The following is a 15,463-nucleotide window of genomic DNA, read 5'->3' as shown; positions in this document are numbered from 1 at the left end:
AAGACCGTTGTTTTAAACAGCAAAGCACCGGGACAGTTTTCACCTGGCAAGAAATAATTGGAACAGGTGTTCTCATGCCAATGGAAGAGAAGGTACCAGATGCCCGTGCTCACTTGACTTTACGCCCCCAGCATTGGGAGCACAGTCGTGGTCACACTTCAGGGCCCCCTGACACGGAAGCTGCCCCAAGGAGGAACCCCACCCGAGGGCTTCCAGACAACAGCTAAGACCAAAGCAGATGCCACTCGGGCCACTGCGGCCTTTCCATTTCGTATTTCAAGGGAGCGTATCTCAGCGATATAATCTGCGTCTCCACCACCCCTAGAAACACTCACTCCGGGTCTTAAACACCACCAGGGAGGGTGACTGGGCCTCCTTAGGGGTGCCCGTGGGCACACAGCTCCATCTTTGAGTCTGTGCCTAAGTCCCAAAGTTGATGTTTTTCTTCCTTTGTCAAAGAAAAAAAAAGAATTACTGGACATGTGTGTGTCTATATATGTGCCTCTGTGTGTGTCTGTGTATATTCATTTGTCTGTGTGTCTGTGTGCATGTTTCTGTATGGTGTGTGTGTGTGTGTCTCCATGTGTCCGCATGTGTGCATACATGTGCAGGAGGCTTCGTCAGGGATGCTCTTGGGCACACCCCTGCAGGGGAGGGAGGAGGCAGGGAGGGAAGATGGATGAGACAAAGCTCTCAGCCAGTGGCCCCAGGAGCCCTGGGGTGGCTGCTCAGAGTTGTGTGCTCCAGGCAAGGGGCCGGGCTTTGTGCCCCGCATCCACCAGTCGGTGGAGTTGGCTGCCGGGGGAAGGGGTCGACTCCAGCCGAGGCAGCTCTCTCCCACCGAGAGCCAGCCCTGGAGAAAACCTCACCTGAGCCATCGGCTGCCAAGCCCCCTGCAGAGGTGAATCGATGCCTCCGTCCCACCCACCACTGACACGGTCGGTCCACTGTGGCTTGCGGACATGAGCCTGGCTTCCAGAGCCCGGGCCCCAGACAGCCCAGCCACACTGTGCAGTGGTAGGGGACGGGGCGGGGGGGGGGGGGGGGGCTGCATGGGGTTTCATTCATTCGGAAGCTTGTTACCGGTTCTGCTGCCCCAGGAAAGCTCAGGGTGATTAATCCCCACGGTGGGGACGAACACATGGGCATGGCACGCAGCAATTCGGGCAGAATCGGGGTCCCTGTCACAGCAGCCGTGCAAACGTGTACATTTGCTGCACGCCATGGGTCCACATGCAGCCCCTCTGCCCGGACCGCTCTCTGCCTCACCTCCTGGACACTGTTCAAAGCACAAGCGGTCACAGAACAGAAGACGGCCGGAGGGGGCGGGGAGCCCTGCCGATCTCCATGACCCGGCCTCCAGCCCTTAGACGAGATGGTACAGAGCTAGTGCCCACCAAGGAGTTTCCATAATCTCTGGACTCCCATCCAAGCATCCAGGACAACCTGACAAGGCCGTCGGGCCCTCGTGCCTTTCCTGGAAACCTAAAACAGTGGGTTGGGATCTTCAAAGAAGCGGTCTGTCAGCTCAGTGTACTTCACGCTGTATAACAAATACATCCGCAGCTGAGGCCACCTCCAGACTGGGACCACCCCGCCCTGGTGGGAAGGAGCAGCCTCTGTCGGGACCCTGCGGGTCTCCGGGTGGAGAGGGAAGATGGTGGCACCCGAGGGTGTGGCTCCTAGCCACAGCCTATGTCACGCCGAGCACATCTCGTCGGCCAAGTCTGGTCCCGACCCGCAGGAGATGCAGAATCCTTCCGCAAGGCAGGGCAGCAAATAGTGGGACAATACTGCAATCTACCAGCACCAGCTGGACCAGGAGCTGACCACCCGCTCAGGCTCTCCGTCCCAGCCCCATGGAACCCGTGAGGCGCTCACCAAAAGCCACTGTCGTCCGTGTGCATTTTTAACTTTGCTTTGTCCTTGTCGTGTCTAAACTGTGATGAGGTTTCTTTTTCTTTCTTTCCTTTTTTTTTTTTTAATTCACCTAAAATCTGGTGGTCAGTGTGGTCCTCACAAGAGAAACGTTGTTAAAACAGTGCCTTGGGCAGAAACTCTCATTCACTGCTGCTGGGAGTGCCTAGTTGGGGGCACTCTGGAAGGCGGGGCGGTGGTGTTTTCTTACAAAACCCAACACGGTCTGCCCACACGGCCCAGCAGTTATGCTCCTCAGGATGCGCCCAGTGGAGTTAAGAATGTGTGTCCACACCAGAAACCTGCACAGCTTTATCCATAATTGTCCAAAGTTGGAAGCGACCAAGAAGTCCTTCAGGAGGCGTGTGGGCAAATAAACTGTGGTCCGTCCAGCCAACAGAATCTTCTTCGGCGCTGAAAAGGAATGAGCTCTTGAGCCGAGAACGGTCATGAAGGAACCGTCAATGAGCACCAGTGGGTGAGAGAAGCTGGTCTGAGGAGGCTGCAGGCCGCGACCTCAGCTCTACGACATTCCGGAAAAGGCAGAACAAGGGAGACGGGACAGAGATCGGGGGTTGTCAGGGTTTGGGGGGGTGAACAGGCAGGGCACAGAGGGCTTTAGGGTGGGGACCCCACTCCGCGTGACCCCGTGGTGGTGGACACACGTCATCACACGTCCGTCCGAACCCACAGGACGCACACCACCGAGAATGACCTCTTATATAAAATATCGACTTTAGTTAATAATGGTGCATAAATTTACTTTTAAGAAACAGCGCTCTTGAGCTTGGGGGCGAGCTGTGTCCTGGCTGGCGACCAGGCCAGTGGCTCCAAAAGTCCTCGCCTGGGAGGGCTAACACCTCCTTGGCAGGGCTGAGCACTAAACATGCATCCTGGGGTCCACAGGCCTGGTGAGAATGGGAATCGGGGCAGGGAAGGGCCTGGATGACAATTTATGTCCAAAACAAGGGGCCCTGTCTCTGTTTTCCCCTTCTCCTCTTCTCAGTAAAGGCTTCCTCAGCTCTGAGAATGACCCACATTCCCACTTACGGGAGCCCCAAACGCCCCACCTGTTTTCCCATACCCGCTCCAGCCCACCAGCAAGTCCCGCTCGCTCTCCCTGCCAGCCCAGCTCAGCTCCCTGGACCCCACCTCGCACCCCAGCCCCTCTGGCCCATCACTCCATGAACACTCCAGGCCGCCAGGCCTTTGCACCGCCTGTGCCCTCTGCCCAGAACTCCTCTCCCAGTGAATCCTCGTGGTGTGTGCCCCTCCCTTGTAAAGCTCAGATGTCACCTGCTGGGGGGCTGGCACAGCCTGCTTTAGACAGTAGCCCCCCACCGTCTGCCCTGACACAGGGGCTCAGCTCCGCTTACTGGTGACATGACCACCTCTGCTGTGGATCACTTAGCACGTTTCACTACGTCACCTCCCACAACAGAGGCAGCTCCTGCAAGCAGGGACTGACTGGGTCCCTTTCATTCACCGCCCTGTCTCTGGTGCCCAGAGTGGTGTGTGGCACACTGGAGGCCCTTGGAATAGTTGCCGACCAGGTACCTCTGCCTGGATGGTCGCCGGAGCCCCTTGCTGACCCTTGCCTCCCTCCCCACCCAGCAGCCTCAGCACGCTTTTTAAAATTGCTGCAACTTCTGTCACCCCAGGGGCTCCCCACTGCCTACAGATAAAATCCAACCTTTCACCCCAGCTCATCAGACCCAGGAAGGTCCAGAAGACCGGAGGAAAAGAACAGGGAGTGGGGAGGCCAGGCAGCCACACCCCAAAAGGCACTGTTAGGTGCCTGTTAGCCAGGCTGGCCGAGGGCCCCCCGGAGCCAGAAGAGACCCCCAGGCAGCCCCCTCGCCCCACTCTCGGCCTCATTCAGACCCTCCAGCTCAGGCACACTGTCCCCCCTGTGCACATGGAGCCCTCCCCTCCTGCAGCGACCTTGCCCACCCCTGCCTGGGGCGGCCCATTCCCAGCCTCTGCCTAGTTAAAGGCTCTACAATCTGTCCCCAGCCCAGTCTGCATGAAGTTGCCATGTGGCTAGAGGCCTGCACAGTGACTGGCTTGCAGCATGCGCTCAGTTAGGGCCTGGGGGAGCCGGAAGAAGACACATCGTCTGAGCCCCTGACGTTCACTGCACGCCTGCTGTGTGTGCCTGGCGCAGGGCTCCACGCTTTGTGCATGTGAGCTCACGTTCCCCTCCTGCAGCCCGGGGGGCCTGGCTTCCCTCCCCATCTCATGCCTGCCTTCCAAGAGACAGGCTAGGGCAATGCAGCCCCGCCGAGGTCAGTGACTCGCCCTCCGGTAACTTGCTCCATGCCTCCTCAGTTTCCTCCTCACACGGGGAACATGGCGGGCCTGCGTTGGTAAGATCTCGCTGAACTGTGCTCAGCTCGTGCCATTAGGGCCCCAAGACTGGTTGGCCTGGTTGTGGCTGTACTATCAGTACTATCATCATCATCATCATCATGGATCCCCACACATGTGCCGGCTGCCAGTCTGCTCCCGGGTGCCCTGGGCTCGGGCAGGGCCTGGGCATCCGGAGGGGAACGGGCCCATTGTGACAGCAGGGCGCATGCCCATTCTCACCGTCACGAGTACAGATGAGAAGAGAGTTGGGGGCCACCAGAGGTTCTTGTGTCCCTCATATCCTCATATGACCACCACAGGGCACCAAAGGCAGGAAACGGAGACCCACCGAGGGAAAGAAGGGCTTGCCGGGTCCACGTGTGCCCAGGGTCACACAGTGGCTCCAAATCTGATGCTTTTTCCCTGTGGAGAGCAACCTCTAGGTATCTGCTAGCAGCTCCTGCTGGGGGGCAGGGGGCACCTCTAAAAACGATAGCATTGTTCACCTTCCCATGGGGAGGCAGCACTCGCCCTGCTTTGGAGAAAGCCACCCTTGGGTGACAGCAGGAAGCGGGGAGGGACAGCTGGGCTGCACCCCTGGCTCTCATGCCGGGGCTGTGTGCAGAGCAGGGCACAGCTGTGCTTGGGGACTGTGAGGTGCCCCTCTCCTGCCAGATTCAGGTAGAGCGCAGGGGACTCTGCCAGGTGCCGGGCCCAGCAGCCCCCGCTCCTGCCTCAACTGCCATCATGCTTCCTCTTCCCCCCCTGCTGTGGTCACACTGCAGGGGGAGGGGGTGGGACAGGAGAGGCTTGAAGCCTGATGTCAGGTCTAAGCAGGCCTAATTCCCACGTTGTAATCAGGCTGATAGGAAGCTGGAGGGGGGCCAGGCCCCCCGACTCTCACTGCTGGGGTATTTCTCAGTGACCTGTCCAGCCCCATCTCCCTCCTCCAGGCCCTTTTAGGCACTTGAGGGGGAGACGAAGTTAATTACATCTAGATGCATCTTCAGACTCAAGGGTTGAGCCCAGCCTTTGTCCCTGAGCCATCGGGGACGTTTGGTGTTGCCTACAGCCCCAAAACGGTTAACTTAAATACACCACCAGGCCCCTGCTTCTCCTGGCCCAAGGCACCAGCACAAACACTGCCAGCCGTCAGTTTGTGCTACTTCACGTCATCCTTTCCATTGTAAGCCATAATTTTCAGAGGTTTATAGGTCAGCTATAAAAAAATAAAATAAAATAAACCTCCTCTTTTCGACTGAAAGGGCGTACTTTGAAACCAGAAGGCTGGTGGGTGCATGCGCCTGCATGCGACCTCGAGTTCCTCCTCAGCCGGAGCCCACCCCTCCCCACCCCTCCCCACCCCTCCCTGGCCCATGGCGCGTCCCCTCCCCCCCTCCTCCCTCGCAGGCCTTTGGGCCGCCCCTCCCCCACTGCGAGCGCAAACAGGCCCGGAACCCGTCAGGGGGTCTTCTGGCCGGACCCCGGTGGACCCTGGCCCACGAAGCTGGGAACCCCAGAGCCATTGGGGCTCCACCCTGTGCGAGGCTTGAAGAATTGAAAGCCCTGGTTCCCAGGAGGCGCGGCGGCAGTCGGGGGGGGGGGGGGGGGAATGGGCGTTGGCCCATCCCCCACAAGTGCCCACCTGAGCCCCATCGGGGCTCAGCCCAGGGCGGCTGGAGTGTGGGTGGCTTCCCTGGAACAGGGGAAGCAGTGAGCCCCCCACCCCGAGTCTCGACGCACAGCCCCGCACGTGAGGGGGGCAGGAGGAAGGGGTGACAGAGAGGGCGGGGCCGCTCATCCCTAACTTAGGGGCCTGCAGCAGGTGGTGGTGGGCCTGCCCTACCAGGAGAAAGTCCCTGTCGCTTTGGGACGGGTGGCCTAGAAAGAAGCTGGGCTGCCCCCTGTGTCCACTGTCCTATCTCCCTAACTTCTGGGGGTGCCAGAGAAGGAGGCTGGAGGCAGTTCACGCACACACGGAGCTGACTTGCAGCGTTTTTCGGCCTCTTTATTTAGAACCCGGCGGACGAGGGGCCGGGGCAGTGGTGCAGACGGCTCAGGAACCATGTTAACAAATTTGTCTTCAAGTTTAAAATAATCATAATAATAAAAAGAGACAGCGAAAGCGCGAAGAGAACTGCTAGCTAGATGGGCTTGTACGGCAGCTACAGCTTGTGAGCGACCCCCTCCCCCCAGAGTCCGCTATAAAAATAAATTTACATTTGTCGATAACCAGATGCGGTGACGTGCCTTTGGCATAACCAATAACCGAGCTATCGCGTGGCAGAGCGGCCCACGCCTCGACATAAATAGAAAATATAAGTTAGTATAACTTTAAAAACTTTTTGTACAAATATACATGTTTTTTTCTTTTTTCCTTTTTTTTTTCTTTTTTCATTTTTTTGCACTGAGTTTCAGCAGAGATTAAACATTTTATATAAATGACTCTTAAAGCTTTACACCTTGGGACCAGTGTACTCCTCGTGCAGAATACATTTAGATATAAAAGACGTTATTAATACATTGCACAGTTTTTTTTTTTTTTTAAATTTTAAACACGAAACCGAACGCTGCTCGGTGGCAGCTGCCGCCGGTTGCTGCTACATGGACGGTCCCAGCCGAGGCCCCGCGCTCCTGTCCTGTCCGCTGCCCAGCGGGCTCCCTCAGGGCTCTTTACGCGCGACGCTGCGGGAGAGAGGCGCGGTGAGCGACAGCAGACAGACAGACAGGGTGGCCACGAGGACCCCGCAGGGCGACCCCTCCCCGCCCAGCGCGCGCGGGGCGCTACCCACCTCATCGCAGCCGCTTGCGCGGGGTCTGCTCCGCCGAGCCTACGGCTGGAGCGGCGCCTGGGGCGGCGCATCCCGCGGGAACCTCGTTCGACGCCTTGGCCTCGGGCGCGGGTCTCTTGCGCTTGGCGAAGAAATCTGCGGGCGACAGCGCGCACAGCCGGTCAGGGCGGGGTCGGCAGGGGAACCCAAGAGGGGGCCGGGGTGGGGGCGCCGTCCCCGCCCGCGCCGAGGTCCGCGGCGGGTCAGCTTTGTTTACGTCGCCCGCGCAATGTGCTGTGTAAGCATTTCTCCTTGTCCCGCGGCCAAGCCCCCCGGGGCTGCCGCCGCGCTTAACCCCCTCCGCGCCGCGCCCGCCGCGCCCGCCGCGCCCGGGGAGGGGCTCCCGCGGCCAGAGCGAGGATCGCGCGCCCAGGGGGCCCGAGCGCGCGCTCTCCCATCCCTCCCGCGCCAGCCGCTCGGGAGCACAACAACAGGGCGGGACGGGGTGCGGGCGCAGCCGCGCCCAGCGCGCTGCTGGCCCTTTAATGCCACGGGAGGAGGCGGGGACCAAGTGAGGCCCCCGAGGCCGGGGGAGCCCGGCCGGCCGGACAAAGCAGGGCCGGGCCGGGCCGGGGCGGGGCCGCGCGGGACTCACCGGAGATGAGAGGCCCGGGCAGCTTCTTGATCGCGGCGCCTCCCGCGGCGGCGGTGGTGGCAACAGCCCCTCCAGCGGCGGCGGCGGCATTGGTGGCGGCGGCGGCGGCGCTACCGGTGGCAGCGGCAGTGCCCGGCGCGGGGCGCCCCGACATCCCTGAGTGCAGCGGCTCGGCGAGGGGCTCCTGGCTGCGCGGCGGCGGGACCGCCTCCTGCTCATCGCTCTCCTGCGGCGCCGCGGCTGGGGCCGGGGCGGGAGCCACCACCGGGCCGCCGGACGGCGGCGCCGGCGCCTCCCCGAGGCCGTCGAGGGGCTCATCGGCCGGCGGCGCGGGGGGCGGGCTATCGCCTGCGCCCTCCGGGCGGGGCCGGGGCGCCAGGAGCAGGCGGCAGCGCCCCACCTGCACCGTCTCGCGGTAGAAGGCGGGCACGGAGTCGCTGTCCACCTCGGTCCACTGCAGACGCCCGGGGCCGCGCAGTGGCACGTCCTGCTGGAAGTTGTAGTCCCAGCGGCGCTGGTCCTCGGCACTCAGCTCGGCCAGGCGGATCTGCAGCTCACGGCTCAGCTCCTCGTGGTCCACCGGCCCGAAGAGGCTGCGGCAGGCGCTGGTGCGCGCGAACAGGGGAAAGGTGCGGCGGGCGACAAGGCGCTCCATTGCCAATGCGCTGCGGAGACACACGTCGAACCTGGCCCGGGACAGCGCGGGCCGGGGCCACGGGAGAGGAGAGGAGAGGAAGAGGAGGAGGAGGAAGAGAGGAGAGGAGGGCGGAGGCCGGGCGCAAGTGAGACCCCGCGCAGTCGGAGTCTGCATTTGCAAAGGGACGCGGCGGGAGGGCGGGCGCGGCGGCTACCTGGCTGTCGGGCCCTGGGCTGCTCCTGAGTCTCGCTTGCGGTGTCGTCCGGCCGGCGGCCGCGCCCCCTCAGTGCCTGTCCTCGCCCGCTCGGCTCGTTCGGGCCTGGTTGGCACCTACCGAGCGCAGAGCACTTGGCCTGTGAAACGCCCAGCCCTCGCGCGCCCCTTTATACGCGAGGGTCCCACCCCCCCCCCCGCGCGGGGGCCCCGCGGCGATTAGCATAATGTAGTATTTTCAGTTTCAACAACACCGCGGCGATTGGCCCGCGCCGGTCTGCCCCCGCCCCGCTGGCGGCCCGGCCCCCGCGCGCCGCCCATTGGCCGCGTGCACACACCCACCCGAGGGCGGGGCGGGGCGCGCGGGCCGATTGGCGGGGCGCGGGCCGCGCGCGGCAGCGGGCTGGGGGCGGTGAGCGGGGCGGGGCCCGAGTTAAAGGGCGCTGCGGGCGGTAACGTGACACCGCGGCGCCCCGCCCCCTCGCCCCATCCCCCCCCCTCCCGCCCCCCTCCGGCTCCTTTGTCTGCTGGCGGGGGCTGCGAGGCGGCGGCGGCGGTGGCGCGGGCGCCCCCTCGGCCGGCGCGCCCTCATCGGCGCGGCGGGGCCCGGCGTCCGGGCAGTTCCGACTCGCCCCCCGGGGGCGCCAGCCCCGCCGCCGGTGCTCACCATTGGGCCTCCAGCGCCAGCTGAAGGGGCTTGAACCAGCCGCGGGCATCTCGTCCCTAGCTGGAGCGAGATGGGGTCTTCGGCTGCCCCCGCGCGGCCTGCGGCGCCCGGGGCTTAAGTCCCTGGCGGGGTTACGCGCACCTGGAGCCCTAACACACCTGCTGGCCCTAAGGCCCTCGAACCACTCTTCCCGCCCCCCCACCACAGGGCGAAGTCTCAGACACCTTGGAGAGCCGGCCCTCAGCCCCTGGAGTCCTGAGCCAGATCTGGGAGCCTGCCCAGCCCTGCTCAGTGGATGGGAAACAGGCGGAGCCCGTCCGGGGCTATGCCCACCACGTCGTGGACCAGGTGCCCGGCACCTCTCAGGCTTCGGCCACACAATGCCAGAGGTCTGAGTGCCCAGACTGGCTGGAGGCTGTTATCCCTGGATGGGGTATTGGATAGGTCACTAGAGGCTTGTCCAGTGGGGTGGGCCTGGCCCGGCCTAGCCTAGGGTCTTGACTGGGTATACTGATCCTCTGGGCCAGCTTTATCCCCCATCACACAGGGAACCCCCAGGTGGGAGGTGGGGGTGAGCGGTGGGCAGCTCCGCTCTAGCTAACCTGTCCCACCGTCCTGGAAGGCTAGCATCCCCCTCATCCTGCCCAATAAATATTGTTGGTTGTTGGGAGAAAACACACCCTGAGAATGATGGGGCACGCGAGCCAGAGGGCCCTACTCCAGCTGTCAGGGGAAAGGGAAGGACCTGCCAGGACCCAGACCCCTTCTCCCCCACACGCCGGGCCTTGCCACAGCCCCAGGTCCTCCCTGGAGGCTCTCATCCCAGCAGGGCCAGGCCATGGGAGACCATTCCTTTCTGCAGCTTTCCCTTTGGCCCAGCCTGTTGTGGGGCGGGGAGCCTAGGAACTGCCTCCAGCCACCCCACCCCCACCCCAGCCCAAGCTAAAAGCAGCCCTGGGCTGGGGGAGTGGGCAGGGTCAGGCACCTGGTGGAGGGTCCAGCAGAGCCCTGAGCTGTCAGCCCCTGGCCCGGGGGAGCCCATGAGCCCAGCGAGAAAAATAAGGCTGACCCGACCCCAGCCAGACTGCCTCCCCACAGGGTCAGGGTGGGTTCCAGGACTCCCCAGGGATGGGACAGTGTGATAGTGTGCAAATTTGTCCCGGAGGAGGTATCCTGGGTCCAGGGGAGGCGAGGGTTGAAGTGAGGCGATGAGACAAACAGGAGTGGGCATTGGCGCAGGGAACGGAGGGGACAGGGCAGGGTGCTGGGGTCTTGGTAGGAGGACCAAGCGATGGTTCATGATTGGTTTTTATTCTGTTCTGTGCACTGCATTCCACATTCCCCACAAGCATTGAGATGTTACAATTTTCTATCTTCAGGAACGTAAAGAGGAACTGAGAAAGATCCCCCAAGCTCTGTGGTCTCCTCACAGCAGGCTGACGTCACCTGGCCTGGGGCTAGAAAGAGGCAGGCCTGGCCCAACCCTGGTGCCAAGGTCACACCAGCTTCCCCAGGGCCACAGCCGGTAGTGACCACAGAATGTGGAACCAGGTGGCCCCCAGGATTTCCCGAGAGGTCCGGATGCCCTGGCTCCAGCTATCCAGGAGGGCAGGCTGGGGAAGTAGCCCACCCCCAGGCCAGATTCAGCCTCCAGGCTGGCTCCCTTCCTTAAGGAAGGAAGCCACCCCACTCCCAGCGCCTGCTCCAGGCACCCAGGGGAGTCCGAGCTCTCCTCCCTAGCAGGGACTGCCTGGTGCTATGAACACCTGTCTGCCCTCGGCTCCCTAAGGGCAGAGGACCTAGTAGGTGCTTCATAAATGAGCAGGAGCCGAGCCTGCACCAGGCCCCTGCGTGACCCTGCCCTCCCCCAGCACTGTCCAGGTCAGGGGCTGGGCTTAGAGGGCCATTCCCACTGCCTTTGGTGCCCACCCTGCCACCACCATGGGGGCCAGTTGAGCTCAGACAGGTGGGTCCCAGGCCCCCTCCCAGTGATAAGCCTAACGGATTGTGACATTGAGTCCTGCCTCCAAGGACTGGGAATGGCAGGCCCCCACACCTCGTGTCACACAGTGTGGCAATAGCGGCCCCTCTTCGCTGGGGCCAAGCGCTGCCCAGGAGAGCTTTCCTGCATCCCCTTGCTGGGCCTCACCTGTAGTGCAGGGGAGGGAGGGGGAGGGAGCTGATAGCGGGAGCCTGGGGAAGCCACCAGGGCCACGCGTAGTGGGGGAGGGAGCAAGGTTTGACTCACCCTCCTCCCGCTGCCTGGCTTTCTCTTTGCTTTCCCTCAGGGCTTTCTGCTTCTCTTTCTCCAAGGGCCGCGTGGACACCTCCCCTCCCGGGCTTGTTAGGGCAGGGAGGTGACCTTCTCTGAGTATGTGACCCTGAATCCGGTCAAGGATGGTACCCATCAGCTCACTGACCTGCCGGTCCCAACAGTGTGGCTGGGTCCCTTCCCCCAAGCCGGGGACGGACCTGGGGGCGGACAGCTGAGGGGCTGGGGGCTGGGAGTCTGAGAGAAGGCCCAGGCCTCCACCCCAAGGGCCCCCCCGCCAAGTGTGCAAACCTCTGTCTGAGTACAATAACCAAGCTCTACTTTTGTAATTAAAAATATATTCCAAGGAGAAAAAGAAACAAAAGGAACAGTGTTTGTACTCTGTTGCGGCAGACAGCAGAACCAGAGAGGGGGTACTGGCCCCGGGGAGCAGCAAGGAGAGGCGCCCGGGATGCCCCAGCACCCCAAATCCTGCCCACTCAGGAGTGGGGGAGCCCGGCAGGCGCCCGGCCCCCTGCTGGCTTCTCCAGCATACCTCTCTCTGAACTCACCACCCAGTCCAGCGGAGGAGCGACCAAGCAAAAGCACTGTGTTCCCCAAACCATTTCCTCTTCCTCTGACCGAACAGAACAAAGACCACATTCCCAGCCCCTCGGCAGCTGGGGGGCCACACGTCCAGTGCTGGCCACAGACAGGAGAGCAGAAAGGCACCCACCCCCTCCCGCCCGGGGCCCATCCACACCAACCAAGCTAACCACCCCCTCCTGTCCCTGCTCTGCCAGCCAGACGGGGGTGGGGCGGGGGCATCCAGGGAGGTACTCCTGGGGACAGCAGAGCCCCTGGGTGGCTGAAGCCCCGAATGACCCCAGGGAGCAGGGCCACGAGCTCCCTCTGCACACCCACCTGACCGAGATGGGAGTGAGAAATAAGGGTCGACTGCCACTAACACGCGGGGGGCGGGGGGGCTTGTCTGTCCCAGCCGCCAGCGCTGCCCACCCCCGACTCCCCTGCATGGCATGGGCCTGTTTGGGGTGTCGTTTTCTGGATGAGGAGACAGGCCTGGGCAGATTGAAGAACTTGGTCCTGCTCCAGGGCTTAAGGCAGCTAACCCCCTAACCCAGGGCGTGGCGGGGCTGTTTCCCCTGGCAGTGCCCCCCAGTGCCAAGGGAGTGGGCCCCTTTTGCAGTCCAGGAAACTGAGGCTCGATGGGGAGACACTCTTGCCCAAGCGAGTGGCAGAGCTGGGCGGGCCGGGAGGCGCCGTCCTCGGCCACGTGCTGCCGCCTGGTGGCTGACTTCCACTCTGGGTGTCCCAAAGCCCCCTCCTTCTGGGGAGCCGTGTGGAGCTGCTTCTGGAAGCCCAGGAGGGCAGCCTGTGTCCTGGGGCCCGCCCCCGGCGTGCCCCCAGGGACCCTGCGAGGGGCGTCTGTCTGCAGGCCTCCCGGACTGCTCTGCAGGCGCCGAGGCACATTCCCCAGGCTGACAGCACCAGACACCTTGAGCCCGCCCTGCACCCGGGCGCAGCTCCTTGCCTCACTTAATCCTTCCAAGAACCCGTACAGGGAGGCATTTTGATGCCTGTTTTGCAAGGGAGAAACCAGAGGCTCAGAGACGTCGAGCAAGCGCTCAGCGCTCAGGGGCAGCAGATCGGTGCCTTTCTCCGGCCCTGAGCCCCTCCCTGGACTTCCATGAGGGGAGGGTGAGCACAAAGGCAGGAGAGGAAAGAAAGCGAGAGTGCCAGGGTTAACCTCCCCTGCCCTTCCCCAAACCTGGAGCCAGGGCTGGCCGTCTGTGGGGGCCTGTGGCCCAGTCCCGGGAGGGCGGACCCCTCAGGCGCCTCCCATCAGGGAGGTGACCAAGCTCTCGCCCAGCCCAGTCTGCCCTCTCCTGTGTAGATCTTGGCCTGTCCATTGTGTACCCCACCAGGCCAAAGGCCCGCGGGCCCCATCCATTCCCCACCCCCTCCCCCACAGCCCCGGGCTGGGCCAGCCCTTGCCCCACCCCCCACCCCACCCCCAGCCGCAGCACCCCACAGTGGGCCTGGACAGGCCTGGCCAGACCCCTGGGGAGGCTGCTGCCCCTCGGAGCCTCACCTTCTCCCCCATAAGATGAGGCCCGGGGGCCCCGAGGAGTGTGGAGAGTTACCGATTAACTAGCCAGCCTCCAGCGACAGGCAGCCGGCCCAGCTCTGAGCCGGGGCTGGTGGGGGGGTGGTTTCCTAGCACACTTGGCCCAGGGCCCAGCGCCGGCGCAGCGAGAACCTTCCTCCCCGCACCGACTTCCCGCGCTCGGCTCGCCCCGCCCCCAGCCCCCCCAGGACGGGCTGTTCTCGGGGCGGCTGCCAGGCACGTCCTCCGCAGGTGCCGGCCTCCCTCCGGTGACGCGTCCACAGGCCGCACGACGGGAATCCAAAGCTCGGATTACAGGGGCTGCCTTGTGCTCCCGTCTGGGCCGGGCCGGGGGTCCTCACTCCCCAGGACTTAGCAGGAGGGGCTGGGCAGGCCCTGGGGGAGGTGTGGAGGGAGCAGGGAACAGCCCTGGACATGAGGGCTCTGCTGCCCCGTCCCCACAACGGGCCAGGGGCCCCTTCCCCTCAGAGTCTCAAGCAGAAGGACCACCTCCTCCCCGCTCGTCCAGGACCGTTCCGGTTTCGGCACTGACCGTCCCAGGACACCCTTGACCATGGGTTATCCTAGGCTCCAGAAAGACCCTCCAGGGCTGGGGAGGGTTCCCAGGGTAGGGGGACAGGCACGCAGGCGGGGCTTAGGACACCCTGTGGCCAGCTCGGAGCCCCACCAGGCCTCCCTCCTCCCCTGCACCCACAAGACAGAGACCAGGCAGGTCCCCAGGGCTCAGGGGCTCACTCTGCCAAGGAAAGACCAGGAAGAATGAATCTGGGTGAGCGGGTGCCCCCCGACTTCCTTCCTCCCCTGTCCTGCTGGGGACATGCTGGGGACATGCTCCCATCCCCAGGGTATGCTGGGGACACCAGCTCTCACCCTGCTTCCAACACACCCACATGGTGTTCCGAGAAGAGCCTGAAAGCCAGGGAGGAGACGCGGAGGCCCCCCCCCACACCCCTATCCTGCCCCAGGGCAGGGCAAGAGGCAGGAGCCCACACGCCCACCGGGCCCCGGGGTGAGGTCTCCCTGGGCATCAGGGGCAGCGAGCACAACACGGTGTGTGCGGGCCCCGGAGCGAGTCGGGCGGCCACGGCCAGGGAAGGAGAGCCTCCCCCCACATTCATTCACCACACCTCCCCCGCCCCCTCCCCCCCAGCTGGGTTTCAAAGGTGAGCAGTGGTTGGTGGAGACAGAGGTCAGACGGTAGAAGTGGCCGAGCCCTGGCCAGTCCTCCCCAGTGCCCTGCAGGCCACACAGAGTAGGGACTCAGCAGAAGGGACGCCTGTCCCCCGCCTCCCTCGATGGCCTAGGCATGGTTTGGGGGTCTGCTGAGGCGTCAGAGGTGTCAGCCCCTGAGCCCTGAGGCAGCCGGCCGCAGGCCCTGAGGCGGAAAGCTGGGCGCCTGCTGCCCCCTGGTGTCCACGGGTGACACTGCAGCCAGGAGCCCGCCCACCTGCCCGCAGGCTGGGGACGGGGAAAGGGAGCCCAGGTGGACCCCAGAGCCGCCTTCAGCCCACCCCATTCGACCCTCACCTGGTGGGGAACTTGGGCAAGGGCCTTGCTCTCTGGGACCTCAAGTCTCCTCAAGTCTAAATTGGGGGGGCCGGGCTGCCCAATGTGGCTGGTTAGGGCTGTGCAGGGGGAAAGCCTCCTTCTCAAAAAAAATCCCCATCACCCATAGGTATTTGGGGGGGCTACCACCCACACCACTCTGGGAAATAACACATGATTTCTCCTGTCTCCAGTGGGTCGGGGGGGCAGGGGGCCAGGGGGCCAAGGAGCAGGGAGAGGAAGGGGAGTGTCAACCAGGCTAAAGACCCAAAGTAAGGCCTGGCCCCTCCCGTCCCCTCCCCCTGC

At 63.6% G+C, this 15,463-nt stretch overlaps 1 protein-coding gene and 1 long non-coding RNA gene across 4 annotated transcripts; one reads left to right on the top strand and one right to left on the bottom strand.

Annotated features, from left to right (window-relative positions):
* Positions 1-6,252: 6,252 nt before the first annotated feature.
* On the bottom strand, positions 6,253-8,752 carry CDKN1C (cyclin dependent kinase inhibitor 1C). Of its 3 annotated transcripts, none has more exons than XM_027581607.2 (4): positions 8,547-8,752; positions 7,696-8,381; positions 7,062-7,196; positions 6,253-6,954 (listed from the first exon to the last, which is right to left on the bottom strand). In XM_027581607.2, exons 2-3 carry the CDS (start codon positions 8,348-8,350, stop codon positions 7,063-7,065), a joined length of 789 nt encoding a protein of 262 aa, XP_027437408.1. In that variant the 5' UTR covers positions 8,351-8,381; positions 8,547-8,752; the 3' UTR covers positions 6,253-6,954; position 7,062. The 3 variants fall into 3 exon arrangements, with proteins under 3 accessions (XP_027437408.1, XP_027437409.1, XP_027437407.1); XM_027581608.2 differs by having other exon boundaries at positions 7,696-8,360; XM_027581606.2 differs by lacking the exon at positions 8,547-8,752 and having other exon boundaries at positions 7,696-8,404.
* LOC118356067 lies at positions 8,387-11,847 on the top strand. The gene is made up of 3 exons (XR_004819394.1): positions 8,387-8,477; positions 9,420-9,601; positions 10,592-11,847. It is a non-coding gene; the product is annotated as an uncharacterized LOC118356067 (long non-coding RNA).
* Positions 11,848-15,463: the final 3,616 nt, after the last annotated feature.

The sequence above is a fragment of the Zalophus californianus genome, chromosome 11 (genome assembly GCF_009762305.2).
Source record: "Zalophus californianus isolate mZalCal1 chromosome 11, mZalCal1.pri.v2, whole genome shotgun sequence".
In the NCBI taxonomy this organism is placed as follows: domain Eukaryota; kingdom Metazoa; phylum Chordata; class Mammalia; order Carnivora; family Otariidae; genus Zalophus; species Zalophus californianus.
The sequence above is the reverse complement of the archived record's forward strand: the minus strand, read 5'-3'. Positions and strand labels throughout refer to the sequence as shown.